The sequence below is a fragment of the Anomaloglossus baeobatrachus genome, chromosome 2, assembly GCF_048569485.1.
Source record: "Anomaloglossus baeobatrachus isolate aAnoBae1 chromosome 2, aAnoBae1.hap1, whole genome shotgun sequence".
In the NCBI taxonomy this organism is placed as follows: domain Eukaryota; kingdom Metazoa; phylum Chordata; class Amphibia; order Anura; family Aromobatidae; genus Anomaloglossus; species Anomaloglossus baeobatrachus.
In genome coordinates this window covers 654,238,878-654,254,011 of record NC_134354.1, presented here as the reverse complement: position 1 = coordinate 654,254,011, position 15,134 = coordinate 654,238,878, and the positions used below count along the sequence as shown (strand labels likewise).

The 15,134-nt window shown below is 52.2% G+C and overlaps 1 protein-coding gene across 2 annotated transcripts in view; it reads left to right on the top strand.

Moving 5' to 3' along the window:
* The window catches only part of LOC142290490 (retinol dehydrogenase 16-like), a 118,432-nt gene extending 115,998 nt beyond the window's left edge, over positions 1-2,434 (top strand). For both annotated transcript variants that reach the window (XM_075334451.1, XM_075334450.1), the window contains one exon: positions 1,865-2,434. In XM_075334451.1, the coding sequence (XP_075190566.1) occupies positions 1,865-2,058 (194 nt within the window). In that variant the 3' untranslated portion in view covers positions 2,059-2,434. The remainder of the gene's footprint in view (positions 1-1,864) is intronic.
* Positions 2,435-15,134: the final 12,700 nt, after the last annotated feature.

The following is a 15,134-nucleotide window of genomic DNA, read 5'->3' as shown; positions in this document are numbered from 1 at the left end:
AACCCGATCAGCGATGTGCCGAACTCGAGCGCCAGGAAGACCACACACTGTTCGGTGATCCCTGTCTTTGTGACAGATTGCCCTATCTGTCCCCCTAATAATTGAGTCCCCCACTACCAGTACCTGTCTTGCCTGCCCTGCACTCCTATTCCCCCCCTTACTGGAGCAGACACTCCTCTGGCGTTCAGAGGTCATGCCTTGCTGCAGCAATGCTACCCCTGTAATGACATCCCCCTCATCTGCCAAGTTTGCAAACCTATTGGAGTGTGTCAGTTCAGGACTAGCCTTCCTAGCACTTTTCCCTTTATCCCCCTTTCTAACTGTCACCCAGCTACCTACCTCACCATCCTGCAGCTCCCTACTATGATCCTCCCCCACATCTGACCCAGCAAGCTGCTGCTCAGTGAGCAGCAAACTCCTTTCCATATTGCTAATGCATCTCAGAGTTGCCAACTGCTGATTTAGATCCAGTATCTGGGCTTCCAAATGTGCAACTTGCGCACATCTCGAACAGTATGCACCCTCGAACGGCTTTTCAAGGACTGCATACATGAGACAAGATGTACACTGGATCGTATTAGCAATAGTGGAGCACATTTTCTAATGGAGATAGCACTAAACAAATGTTAAGTAATTAAACAACTAAATACAAACAATTCTACCCACACTTACTTTTGCTCACACTTTATTCACTCACCCTCACAATGAAGAAGACAGGCTCGCGGTGACTCTTCACTTATCCCATAAGGCACTGGGAATATGCAAATTATCCTCGCAGGACTTCTCCCCTGGTTTTCAGAAGTCTTCCTTCCGGCTGTAACGGCCAAAACCTGGTTCTCCTTGAGCTCGTGGTGACGCTTCACTTATCCCAGAAGGCACTGGGAATATGCAAATTATCCGCGCAGGACTCCTCCCCAGATAGATAGGTAAATAGATAATGGATAGATAGATCCTTTACAACTTTTATTTGTGATGTATGTGTTTCCCCCTCAAGTGTATGTGTGATAGAGCAGTGATCCTGCGGGAGCTTGGATCTGAGTTCTTGCAGGGTTACTGCCAATCAGTGACGTCACTATGAGTTGTGCTTTACAGCAACACTGAAGTTCTCGTGAGCGGTAATGTGTTGACATCACCGACCATGAGAAATGACCTGGAGTTACCCCTGCAGCATCGTTCATGGAATGAGGCAGCATTGAGCACTCGCTCACAGACATCGCTAAATCAGTGTGGATTTCACTTAACCTGGATATTTGGGGGGGTTAATAAAGTGGTGACAGAAGGGCTTTTTGGTGTTTTTTTTTTCAAATAAAGGATTTTTCGGTGTGTTGTGTTTATTTACTTTACCGACAGATTAGTGATCGTGTGTCATAAACGCTGCCATTACTAATCTTGGACTTACTGGCAGCTATGGGCTGCTATTAACTCCTTATTACCCCGATTGCCACCACATCACGGCAATCGGGAAGAGACGGTGACTTGCTGGGACTGTCGCATCTAATGGATGCAACATTCTCAAGGCAGCAGCGAGCTGATATTCTCGGCTGTGAGAGGGGGGGCAGTAACCATGGTCCTTGCCCTCCCCAGCCTGAGAATACCGGCCGGCTGCTATGTGCTTACCTCACCTGGTTATCACTTGGGGGGACCGCACGTCCTTGTTTTATATTATTTATTTATTTATTTTACTACATGATATAGACCCACCCACCGAGGTCAATTACCTTGACCAAATTATAACCTACAAGTTTAGACTAAAGAAATTTCCTAAATGTGAACATCATCTGTACAAAGCAATGTTTTTGATGGTGGTACATGGCTACTATTATAGCAACTGACTCACTACTAAACTCACCATTTTTTCACACAGATTGCAAGACATTTGAAAAAGGCCTATCATGGACCAATTCGAAGCTTCACCTGGTCACAGACTGTATGGAACATGCCCTGACTGCGGTCCACCCTCAGACACGATATTCTGCCGGCTTGGATGCCAAACTCTTGTTCTTACCTCTTTCATATTGCCCAACTGCAGTAGCAGATTATTTTTTATCAGATAAATAAAGTTTGAGAACACCTCAGAGTGGTCTCAAGAATTTTATAGAGAGAGGTTGAGCAATATTGTAAAAAAAATCTTTAATTGTGGTTGTAATTCTAACATGGACAAAAAGGATATGTCATATCCCACGACTTGGGAATTGTTTACTGTTTGCATTGCTGTGTGTATTGCTTTTCTATTGCTAGGCAGAAGGTTTTATTTTCCATGCATTTTGTCCCTTTCTCCTCCCTGTAGCTCTGTGATGTCAGTTGTCCCCTCCCTTCTTCATCATTAGTGTGTTTAAACAGCCATCTTAATGCACAAGTTGCTTGCTCACCAGAGAAGATTTACTCTTTGTACCTGCTGTAATCATCATCAATACAAGATTTTCAGTTAAAGCAATCCTCTTTATCTGGAGTCTTTTTGCAATGAGATTGCGTCCGAGTTACGCTATCTGAGGAACCAATATGAACGTGCGTACAGGTCAATACAAAGGCGGTCTGTTCAGGTACCACCACATTCCACATATCCGTGAGGCATATATAGTACAAACAGTAGCCTCTTTCAGAGACAGCAACGCAAGGTCTGCATTTGAGTACTGCAGAAAAAGGACATTTTCCAGATAGATCGTTAAACCAGACCCCAGCCAGAGCCAGCTTACATAAGAATCTACAGCTGCTCCAGCATTAGGGTACTTTCACACTTACGTTGTGCGGCATCCGTTGCAATCCGCCGCCTTGAGGAATTACGGTAACCGTTGCAGGAAGCCATTTATTCCTCATAGGCTTCTATTAAAATTGCAGTGGATGTTCTTGCGTTGCATCTGCCCCGCGGTGCATCAGTTGTTTTGTCGGTGACCGTTAGTGACCGTTGGGCAGAAGGAAGGCTGAATGTAGCATTTTTTTGTTGCTGTAAAAAAACACACTCCGTCGGGATCCGGTAAGAGGCATAATGAATGTCTATGGTACTGGATTCTGTCGCCATACATTTAGCGACGGATTCCAGTGCAGGATTCCGTCTCGTTCTACTGAGCATGCTCAGCATATCCAGCAGAACGTTCTTAATCGTTTAAAATCACTCCTGGTCGCTCTCTCTCGGTTGGTCGGTTGGTCTCTCTCTGTTTGTCGATCTCTCTCTGGCAGTCGGTCTGTTGGTCGGTCTTTCTCTCTGGGTCTCTAACTCTCTCTGTCTGTCTATCCCTCTACCCCCTCTCTCATACTCACCGATCATTGAGCGATCACCAGCACAGAGCTGCACAGCTGTCACACTACTCTGGCGGCTTCTCCTCTTTTTAAAATGCCGGCCGCTCATTATTCCATCTCGTATTCCCTGTTTCCCCCCGCACTGGAGCCTATAATTGGTTGCAGTCAGACACGCCCCCATGCTGAGTGACAGCTGTCTCACTGCAACTAATCACAGCCGCCGGTGGGTGTGTCTATATCGTGCAGTACAATAAATAAATAGTTAAAAAAATGGAGTGCGGTCTCCCCCCAATTTTGATACCAGCCAAGGTAAAGCCACATGGCTGAAGGCTGGTATTCTCAGGATGGGGAGCCCCACGTTTACGGGGAGCCCCCCAGCCTAAAAATATCAGCCAGCAGCCGCCCGGAATTGCCGTATCCATTAGATGCGACAGTCCAGGGACTCTACCCGGCTCATCCCAAATTGCCCTGGTGCGGTGGAAATCGGAGGAATAAGTAGTTAATGGCAGCCCATAGCTGCCACTAAGTCCTAGGTTAACCATGATAGGCATCTGAGACACCCCCAATGATTAACCTGTAAGTGAAAGTAAATAAAAACATACACCCGAAAAAAATACTTTATTTGGAATAAAAGACAAAAAAGCACCCTCTTTCACCACTTTATTAATCCCCAAATACCCCTCCAGGTCCGGCGTAATCCTCACGAGGTCCCGCAATGCATCCAGCTCTGCTACATGAAGCTGACAGGAGTGGCCGTAGAACACCGCCGCTCCTGTCATCTCCATGCAGCCACTGAAGGGAGTCGCGCTGTCAGCGGGGACGTCACTGAGGTAGTGCTGGTGTGTAGGGTGATGATGGGTGCGATAGTGCCTGCGTGTATGCGGTGATGACGGGTGCGGTAGTGCTTGCGTGTGTGCGGTGATGATGGGTGCGATAGTGCCTGCGTGTGTGCAGTGATGATGGGGCCGGTAGTGCTGGGGTGTGTGCGGTGATGATGTGGGCGGTAGTGCCTGGATGTGTGCGGTGATGATGGGTGCGATAGTGCCTGGGTGTGTGTGGTGATGAGGGGGCAGTAGTTCCTGGGTGTGTGCGGTGATGATAGGTACAATAGTGCCAGTGTGTGTGGTGATGATTGGGGTGGTAGTGCCGGTGTGTGGTGATGATGGGGGCGGTAGTGCCTGCGTGTGCGGTGATGATGAGGGCTCTCTCGGCTAAATAAAACTAACGCAACGCGTTATGTCACAGGAATCCGTTGCCTTTATTTTCACACTATTTACAATGCATCCTTCTCATGCGTCACAGAACGCATTGTGGCGGATGCCAAATAACGCAAGTGTGAAAGTACCCTTACCAACAAAAGTATCTACTCTGCGCAGAGGCTCTGTGCATTTCCTGCTGCTGAATGTGACGCCCTGGAAAAACTCGGTAGTCACAAAAGAGTTAATCCTCGCCACCATCAAAACCCACACCTAGACATAACACACAGCCATTAAACCCTAGCCACCCCCTCGTGATAATAGGGGCACACCAGTGGGCGGGATCAGGCGGTTGTGAACGCCCACCTAGGGGTCCTGAGGTGTCAGAGGCGGGAACAAAACAGAACAGTCTGAGTCAGAGAGGAGTGAGGTTCAAGTGTGGAGTTCAAGTCAGACAGAACAGTTTTGACAGTGCACGTGGACAGTTGAAGTGTGGAGAGCTGACAGCAGTGGAGTCCGGGGTTGTAGCTCTTGGACTACCAGGCTAGGTGCCAGACGGTGAACAGGGCCACAGGCGACGGAGATCCGGTAGCGGGAGACCTTAAGTGGACCGGGGCAGGGTTGTAGCCCGTCGGTGCCGACAGCAGGAATCTGGTCCGGAGGCCGTGCACAGTCGGTGTGCCTGGACCCTAGGACGAGGACAGTTGCAAGCCCTCTCATTAATTAACCAGCCGGGGACAAGGTTCCAGACGTTGTCCCATTTACTGCCCAGATAGAGCGAAACGGAAGCCCAACGCGGGGGATAGGGTGTCCACCAGAACCCACTAAAATCCCAAGGGTCAGCTTTCGCGAGCCACAGCTCCCAACACACACAGAACCAGGAGTGGACTTCTCCGTTCCAAGTGAAGTCGTCCAAAAAGGAAAGAAAAACACAAAGTGCAGGAGGAAGGGAAACCTGTTCATCAATCTGGGTGCGGGACCAGAATTCACCCTCCAAAGGCAGCCGGCCACTGACACCTTGGTTTACTACTGGACTTGCGTGAAATTACTGAACTGTGAGAACACCATTGTCACCCGGTCCAGCCCAGCTCACCACCTCCAGCAGTCATCGCTCCCATGTTCCATCCTAGGACCCCGGGACTACACCTCCCCTACCTGTGGAGGGGATCCCATCTTGCTGCCCTGCTCCATCAGCCCCGGGGGCCCTATCACCAGGCAGCGGCGGTGTCACCATCCCTTACCGCAACCCACGGGTGGTGTCACAGACACAACACCTTCCCTGTAAATAAACCCTTTCTGACGGTTGTGAAGACGGGCGGCCGTGCCAACCCGTGTCCAGTCACCACTCCAGCCGCAGCAGCAAACCCGGATCTGAGCAGGCCCCCGAGAGAAGAAGCGGCAGCGGCCCCCGCCCGCAACAACCCGAACCTGGCATCACGAAAAGGATTTCTACCTCATCTGTAGATGACGTGCGCCTTCCTTCAAATTCCGTGAACTGTTTGAGAATTTTGAACTGCCGCCATCTTGCCCGCCATCTTGGCACCAAAAAACGACAACAGCGTCATCTTCTTTCCCAAGAAAGGCACAAAGCTGAAGCTCTGCCCCCTAAGAACGCGGGCGGAAACCGGTGACTCCCAAGACAGGAAGTGCAAAGGACAGTGGGTCCCACGAGACTGCTGTCGAAAAACAAGGGGGAGGACAGGAAGAGCGGCATGTGATCCGAGGAGATAAAGGGCAGGAAGACCAGGACGTTGCCAAACCCCATTCCTGGACACAAGAGCGACAGGATGTCTCAGCGGTCCGGCAACCAGCGTGAGGAGGGTCCCGTTCCTGGGACCACCGACTGGATTGAGGAGCAGACGGACAAGAGGTGCCGAAGAATCCAGGCCCAGGCACATTATATTCTGACGTGGTGGACAACTGAAATGAAGGGCCTGGCTGCAGCTGTCCGGGCGCGCGAGATGGAGATGGCCTCGGAGGAGCGGGTAGCAGTGACCCACGCCCCTATGTTGCCCTGGAACCGACCGTTTCAGCTGAGGGGTCCGGCCTGCCCCCATCCGCCACGTCACCTCCCTCGACACCCGTGTCCGCGGCCAGTGCCCCGATCGGCCCGCTACCCCAAACAACTGCTGCGGAACCCGTCTTGCCTAAACAGGAGGATCTGGCAACGGAGACCTCGGGCCTCGCCTGCACCACGCTACGGCACCCGTCTCGGCCCCGAGTCAGGCCACAACCCTGATGACAACCCGTCCGGCCCCGAACCAGGCCGCAACCCCGCAGACGACTTCCCCGACTCCAGCAGTCCGCCTGGCCGCAACTGTGATGACGATGGCTCCGGCAGTCCGCCCGGCTGCAACGGAGGTGGCACCCGACTTGAAATTTACTCCGGCTGTGGCGCCAGCCACTCCCCAGTACCCCGTCCCGGCTGTGGGACAGCTGGGGTGTACCTTCCGAGAGGAGGAGCAGGCCACCGGTCGATGGGGCTCACGGCAATGTGAGAGGCCGGTCGTCGCCAGCACCGAGGGCATCCATGTGGGCCTGGCTCCCGAGCAGGAAGCGGAGCACGGAACCTGTTCCCCGTACTGGGAGCAACAGCAATAGCAGCTGCGCCAAGAAATTGTCGCACGAGAGAAACACAAAGCGGAGGTGGCCCGCACCTATAAGGAGAAGGACCACCTGCGGCAGGCTACTTTCCGGGTCCGGGGCCAGACCTACCAAGCGCAAATCCGCCACTTTGACCACCAAAAGGTGTGGGGGTTCATCTACGAACCGGGACTAGATGCAGAAATTTTCGTGTCCCAGAGGGATGTGGCCCCTCACTTGCCGACTGGCCATCCAGATAGGAATCTGGAACCCGGAGACATGGTCACTTACACCAGACACTGTGGAGAGCGAGGGTGGTTTGCCCTTGATATAAAGAAGTGGGTGGGAGTGAAAGAAACCCCCTGCCTCGCCTCCCACCATTTCTTGCATGAAGATAAGGAGTAGGTAGCAGCTTCCGGCTACCTCTCTACAGTTTAATGTTTATTCCCCGTTTTAAAGTTTAAACAATGGACCATGGCTCATGAACTGGCAGAGCTACGCCAAAAACTTTCTTGGGTCTTGTAAATACCCCCACCTATTTTCCTGTTGCCCCACCGACAGGAGACGGCACCTCTGGAGAGGTTGGTTGGAGTAAGGGTCTGCGGTAGAGTCGGCCGAGGCCCAGTCACTAACAAAACCGGTGGCTAACCTTCAGGCCAAGGGTTCCCGGACTATGGAACTCTTGGGGTGGACTGGCGGGTGAGGGACTTTGCCCGGACATTGCAAACGCCCCCAGGAACCCGGAACGGTTTGCATCTGGGACTAGCGGTGGCACCGAGGGTGGGTTCAAGTGTTTTGGGTGGCGGGTGAACACTGGAAATGTAGATGACTGTTTTGGTTACTGCAACGTTCAAGAAATGTGCCTCCCGTAAGGGATGAATGTTTTACCATGTTTTTATATCTTTGCTACTTTTCTACTTTACAGTTGCCGAAAAAAATGAACATAAGTGGCGGACAGCCCGCGGATGGGCTGTATTCAACCAAGGGGGAGTGTGACGCCCTGGCAAACTCGGTAGTCACAAAAGAGTTAATCCTCGCCACCATCAAAACCCACACCTAGACATAACACACAACCATTAAACCCTAGCCACCCCTTCGTGATAATAGGGGCACACCAGTGGGCGGGATCAGGCGGTTGTGAACGCCCACCTAGAGGTCCTGAGGTGTCAGAGGCGGGAAGAAAACAGAACAGTCTGAGTCAGAGAGGAGTGAGGTTCAAGTGTGGAGTTCAAGTCAGACAGAACAATTTTGGCAGTGCAAGTGGACAGTTGAAGTGTGGAGAGCTGACACCATTGGAGTCCGGGGTTATAGCCCTTGAACTACCAGTCTAGGTGGCAGACGGTGAACAGGGCCACAGGCGACGGAGATCCGGTCACGGGAGATCTTCAGTGGACCAGGGCAGGGTTGTAGCCCGCCAGTGCCGACAGCAGGAATCCGGTCCGGAGGCCGTACACAGTCGGGGTGCCTGGACGCTAGGAGGAGGACGGTTGCAAGCCCCCTCGTTAATTGATCAGCTAGGGACAAGGTTCCAGACGTTTTGCCATTTACTGCCCAGATATAGCGAAACAGAAGCCCAGCGCGGGGGATAGAGTGTCCGCCAGAACCCACTAAAATCCCAAGGGTCAGCTTTCGCGAGCCACAGCTCCCAACACACATAGAATCAGGAGTGGACTTCTGCGTTCCAAGCGAAGTCGTCCAAAAAAGGAAAAAAAAAACACAAAGTGCAGGAGGAAGGGAAACCTGTTTATCAATCTCGGTGCGGGACCTGAATTCACCCTCCAAAGGCAGCCGGCCACTGACACCTTGGTTTACTACTGGACTTGCGTGAAATTACTCAACTGCGAGTACACCTTTGTCCCCCGGTCCAGCCCAGCGCGCCACCTCCAGCAGCCATCGCTCCTGTGTTCCATCCTAGGGCCCCTGGACTAAACCTCCCCTACCCGTGGAGGGTATCCCATCTTGCTGCCCTGCTCCATCAGTCATGGGCGCCCCATCACCAGGCAGCGGCGGTGCCACTGTGGTGCCCTGGACAAGCCAGGTCGTCACAGGTACTAAACCAACACACCCCACACCCTGGCTAGGCACACCTAAGTCAAACAAAAATCCTTGTTGCCTTCCTCCAGGGGCTGATGTCCACACCAGGGGGTGGGCCAGGCGGTTGGTCCCGCCCACCGAGGAGTTCACAGTCCTGGAGGCGGAAAAAGTAGGCAGATGAGTTTTGGAGTGAAGTGGTAGAGGAGCAGCCTGACTGTGTCCGGGTGTATGGCCCAGGCACATACAGCAAGGTTGGCAGACGGTGGTGACCGTCTGCAGGAGAGGCTGATTGAAGTGAACCGTAAGGATCGGAGACAGGCGGTGGCCCGCCGGTACTGGATTGGGGAATGAAGAGAAGCCAGCACCATTCGGCAGGGCCTACGGACCCCGACCAGGCTAGCAGTCGCCGTAAAACTGGTCAAATCCGTTAGCGAAGGGAACCTCCGGGATTTCCCAGCAGCCAAGACCCGATTGAAGGCAACAGCTCACACCGTGAGGGGAAACACAGTCACCGCCAAGGCTACAGTTCCCAGGGCCAGAGCCTGCGGGCAAAAGGGGCTCCCTCAGCATCCATCCAAGCTGGGGAGCGGGTTACCGGTGGGAAACCATTGGAACCGTAAACACAACACAGGTGCAGGGAAAGGCAGTCACCATCAACCTGCCGGGAGGAGAACCACCGCAGCCGTCTGTGGGACCCGTCCATCCAGCCTTTTGTTTGACCAGAGACTCTGTGTGGATTACTGGCTGAGTGAGTACCACCGTGCCGTGTGGCACAGCGCTGCTCCCGCGACCCTGCACCTCACCAGGCCCCGTAACCCGCCTGCATCCCTGCCCCTCAACGGGCCCCGGGACAACCAATCCCCCTACCCACGGAGGGGAGAACCAACATCCAAGCTGCTCCCTGTCATCGCTCCTGGGATCCCCGTCCAGAGCAGCGGTGGTGTCACAACCTCACCACAACCGTGGGTGGCGTCACGGACAATACATCCCCCAAAACCATTCCACTTTTCACTCACGGGCGAGGAATGTGACTCGCCCACCCCAGGGCTATGGGACACCCGGTGCCGGGCCGGACTAGTCCGGGGGTAGTCAGTGGTGGCGGGGCCCGACTCCGTGGCCCTGGTGGGTGTCAGTTAAATATGGCTGGTGACTTGGGGTTTGTGTTTGTGACGCCACCTGTGGTATGCGGCTATTAAGCCGCCGCTGCTGCTGTATGAGGCCTCCGGGGTGATGGAATGGCAGCAATGGTGGTACTGCTCCCCACAGGTGGAGCGGTGCCCCGGGGACACTGTTGGTGCTTGGAAGTGTCTATGCAGAGAAATAACTGAGGCAACACCAGGGGTGCAGTTTCAAGGTCCTTACTCACAGTTCTTGTCAAGGCCTGCAGGAGCCTTTGGACTGCTGGGACCACCGTCAGGGACCTCCGCCGATCCCGGGTAGATCTGGGGGTAAATGCCAGTGCACCCCTCTAATTGTGTCCTTTCTCAGCTGACTTCACTGGCCACCAGCTCTGAAGCTATCTGTGGCCCTGGAATCCCTTCGTTCCCTGCTTGGTGTCAACTGGACCCTCCGAGTCCCAGGGTCTTCACCAGGAAGCGTCACTTTCTTCTTTCTTGAGCTCCTGCCTGACTAGGGCTCTTCTTCTACTCTCTGTTTCTCTCCTTCTCTGTTGCTTTCTTTCTCTGTTGCGGTCACTCTGAACTCACAGAGCTCCTTTCTCTTTCACAGCTACATGCTGTCTCCTCACTCTCTCACTCTCTGAGGTAAACTGAAACTCTGACCTTCCTCTCTGCTCTACACTCGGCTGGCTCTTCCCACCCCCCGGTTGCTAAGCTACCACCCTATGGGAGCAGGGATGGGTCTTACGACCCCTCCCAGCATGCAGCATGGGAGGGTTACTGCCACTGTCCCTGGTCCCAGTGTGTGCCTAGCAGTGGGTGTAGTGCAGTTTTACCTGTGAACTGGCATGTACCCCTTTCCTTACCCAGGATGGGACATCACACCTCTGACTGGGGTGCAATGTCTCTGTGGCGACGGAAGCCTCAGGGGCGCCACAAATGCCGCTCGAGTCCTCGGGATCCGGCCCACTGCTCGAGCCACCACCGAGCAGCAGCAGCCGGACCCGAGCAGTGGGTGAGCGCAGCGTCCCCCCCTCCGCCCGCGACACCACCATCCCTCACTGCAACCCACAGGTGGCATCAGAGACACAACACCTCCCCTGTAAATATCCCCTTTCCGACGGTTGTGAGGACGGGCAGCCATCCAAGCCCGGGTCCGGTCACCACTTGAGCCCCAGCAGCGAACCCAGATCCAAGCAGGCCCCTGAGGGAAGAAGCGGCAGCGGCCCCCGCCCGCAACACTGAACAGTGAGGAATATAATCCTCATCATTCACTCTTCTTGTCTGCAACCTTACCATGTCTGAAGGAAGGAATTCAATGTACCTAGTAGAGTTACAAGTACAGGACCCAAATCCCCATCCTCCATCTAGTGAAAGGGGAAAACATTTACCCAAACCTACTGTATTGCAAATATAAAAATGGCTATTTTTGAGTCTATACATTATGTTATACTATAACATATTGCTTAACCAGACAGACAAAGTGTACATGGTTACAAAATCTTGTATATACTTAAGGATTTCTGTGTGTTTGTCTTGAATATACAGACAATATACCATTGTAACAGAAACCTTATGATTAACTTACATCAAATATCTGATGGTTTTGTGTGTTTGCTATCCATTGAAATAGAAACTCTGATTTACTTTAGTTCAACAATCTGATGTTTTATGTGTTTGCTATATACACAGACAGACAATATATCCATTTACCTAGCTCAAATACCTGATGTGTATTCTTGGGAGATTTGAATGTCTGTGGGTTTATTACCCCATTGTCTGATGTGTGGTGTATCTCTGATTCATCTATGCCCAATGACTGGCCATCAAAGGGCATGGATCAATAAGACTACAACACATTAACTTTAAGGGGTGCTTCACACACAGCGAGCTCACTGCCGAGATCGCTGCTGAGTCACGCTTTTTGTGACGCAGCAGTGACCTCATTAGCGATCTCGCTGTGTGTGACACTGAGCAGCGATCTGGCCCCTGCTGCGAGATCGCTGCTCGTTACACACAGCCCTGGTTCGTTTTCTTCAAAGCCGCTCTCCTGCTGTGACACACAGATCGCTGTGTGTGACAGCAAGAGAGCGACAAATGAAGCGAGCAGGGAGCAGGAGCCGGCGTCTGACAGCTGAGGTAAGCTGTATCCAAGATAAACATCGGGTAACCAAGGTGGTTACCCGATATTTACCTTAGTTACCAGCCTCTGCAGCTCTCACGCTGCCTGTGCTGCCGGCTCCGGCTCTCTGCACATGTAGCTGCTGTACACATCGGGTTAATTAACCCGATGTGTACAGCAGCTAGGAGAGCAAGGAGCCAGCGCTAAGCAGTGTGCGCGGCTCCCTGCTCTCTGCACATGTAGCTGCATTACACATCGGGTTAATTAACCCGATGTGTACTGTAGCTAGGAGAGCAAGGAGCCAGCGCTCAGTGTGCGCGGCTCCCTGCTCCCTGCTCACACTGGTAACTAATGTAAACATCGGGTAACCATACCCGATGTTTACCTTAGTTACCAGTCTCCGCAGCTTCCAGACGGCGGCTCCGTGCAAGCGCAGCGTCGCTTGCACGTCGCTGCTGGCTGGGGGCTGTTCACTGGTCGCTGGTGAGATCTGCCTGTTTGACAGCTCACCAGCGACCATGTAGCGATGCAGCAGCGATCCTGACCAGGTCAGATCGCTGGTCGGATCGCTGCTGCATCGCTAAGTGTGAAGGTACCCTAAGGCTTGTAATATTGTTCAAGCCTCTATAAGATCAGATGAACTATAGCAGACAGAAGCTCGTGTTACCTGTACCGAGACGTCCGGTCAGTGTTGGGGTTTTCCAGGAGTTCTCTGTCCTTGATGTGCTTCTGATTCTTAGGCGGGCTTTGCACGCTGCGACATCGGTAACTATGTGTTACCGATGCTGCAGCGATAGTCCCGCCCCCGTCGCACGTGCAATATCTAGTGAAAGCTGCCGTAGCGATTATTATCGCTACGGCAGTTTCACACGCACATACCTGCCGTGCGACGTCCCTCTGGCCGGTGACCCGCCTCCTTCCTAAGGGGGCGGGCCGTGCGGCGTCACAGCGACGTCACACGGCAGGCAGCCAATTGAAGTGGAGGGGCGGAGATGAGCAGGATGTAAACATCCCGCCCACCTCCGTCCTTCTCATTGCAGCCGGCGGCAGGTAAGGTGATGTTCCTCGCTCCTGCGGCTTCATACACAGCGATGTGTGCTGCCGCAGGAGCGAGGAACAACATCGTACCTGTCGCTGCACCGGCATTATGGAAATGTCGGAGGCTGCAGCGATGATACGATAACGACGCTTTTGCGCTCGTTCATCGTATCAAAAAGGATTTGCACGTTGCGATATCGACTGCGACGCCGGATGTGCGTCACTTTCGATTTGACCCCATCGACATCGCACGTGCAATGTCGCAACGTGCAAAGCCGCCCTTAATGTTCCAGGCAGATGATGTTCAATGCTCCTTAGTGATGTAAGTATTTAGCTGTACTTAACCTTCGTATGTTGATTATACAAAAGTGTACGCAATATCATACTTTTCCTTTAAGTTTGCATTTTATATTAACCTTTATAATAAAATTACTTATTTGCCTTCTTTAAAGCCGTATCTGAACCTTAGTGCTAAAAATATAGCAAAACACCTACATGGAAAGTTATGGAGAATTTAGACTGCAAAAATGGGAAAAAGTGCTGAGTCATATAGACACTGTATCAGGGCCGGCTCCTCATGAGTTAACACTAGAGGGAGCTCTAGAACAATTCTGCACAGTATACCAATTGTATATTGAAAAGAGTGACAAATACATTACCTGTAAAAACTGAATCTACCACAGACTTTAATTGAATTGCAAAGTTTCCAGCAACTTAATTCTGAAAGACACTGCACTGTACATGATATTAAGATCAAGATAGAGGCTAGAATTGCATGGATACCAGATACATCATCTCGCTCATCCAAATCCACCAAGCATTCAAAACGCTCGTCTAGTTCAAGTTCATCAAAATATTCTACCCTCAGTGAGCAGCTTATAAGAGCACATGTTAGGCTGTGTCCACGTTGCTTTTTACCTGCTTTTTCAACTGCAGTGTTTAATGCCAAAATGGATGTGTTCTTCTATTCAAGCAAAGTCTATGGGAATTTGGGTTTCTTGTGCGCACTATGTTGTTCAAAATGCTGCCTTTTTGTGGCAGAACTTTGGTCAAAAACTCAGCTTTTCAAAGAAGCAACATGTCAATTGTTTTTGCCATTTGGGTTTTGCACTGCAAAGCTGAGTTTTTGACCAAAGTTCTGCCACAAAAAGGCAGCATTTTGAACAACATAGTGTGAACAAGAAACCCAAATTCCCTGTTCAAAAAGGTGTCTTTTTGTGGCAGAAATTTGGGCAAAAACTCTGCTTTGCAGTTCAAAACTCAAATGGCAAAAACAATTGACATGTCATGGCGGTGAACCATTGACCACCACTAATGCTCCTGATGGTGCTGACACTTCTCCAGGGCACCAGGTTGCCGATCCTTTTACAACACCCTGCATTCAAGGTCAGTATAATGCTCGACCAGCTCCTAACATGGAGCTTCCTTCATCCCCCAGAATGCCTGCACGCAGGGGTGGGCTGACCCAGGGGGCAGGGGGGGCAATTGCCCCCCGGGCCGCCCTCCCAGCCTCTGTACAGGGCCGACCGCCTGCTACATAATGTCATTATAACACAAACATGGCCGCACACAGTGAACTGCGCGTGGCTGTGTCTCCTGTATTGTGATGCCGTGGGGCCGGCACTGACACTTCTCTGGGCGCAGACAGTGTCAGCTGGCAGCAGCAGAGTACAGGAGACCCGGCCGGTCGTGTGTTGTAATGACGTCATGCCAGGGCTGCAATCAGGGCATTACTGCCCTTACAGGTGTAGAGATACGGTGATAAGAAGCAAAGAGTGGGACACGGCCGCTCATCGAAAGCTGCCCTAT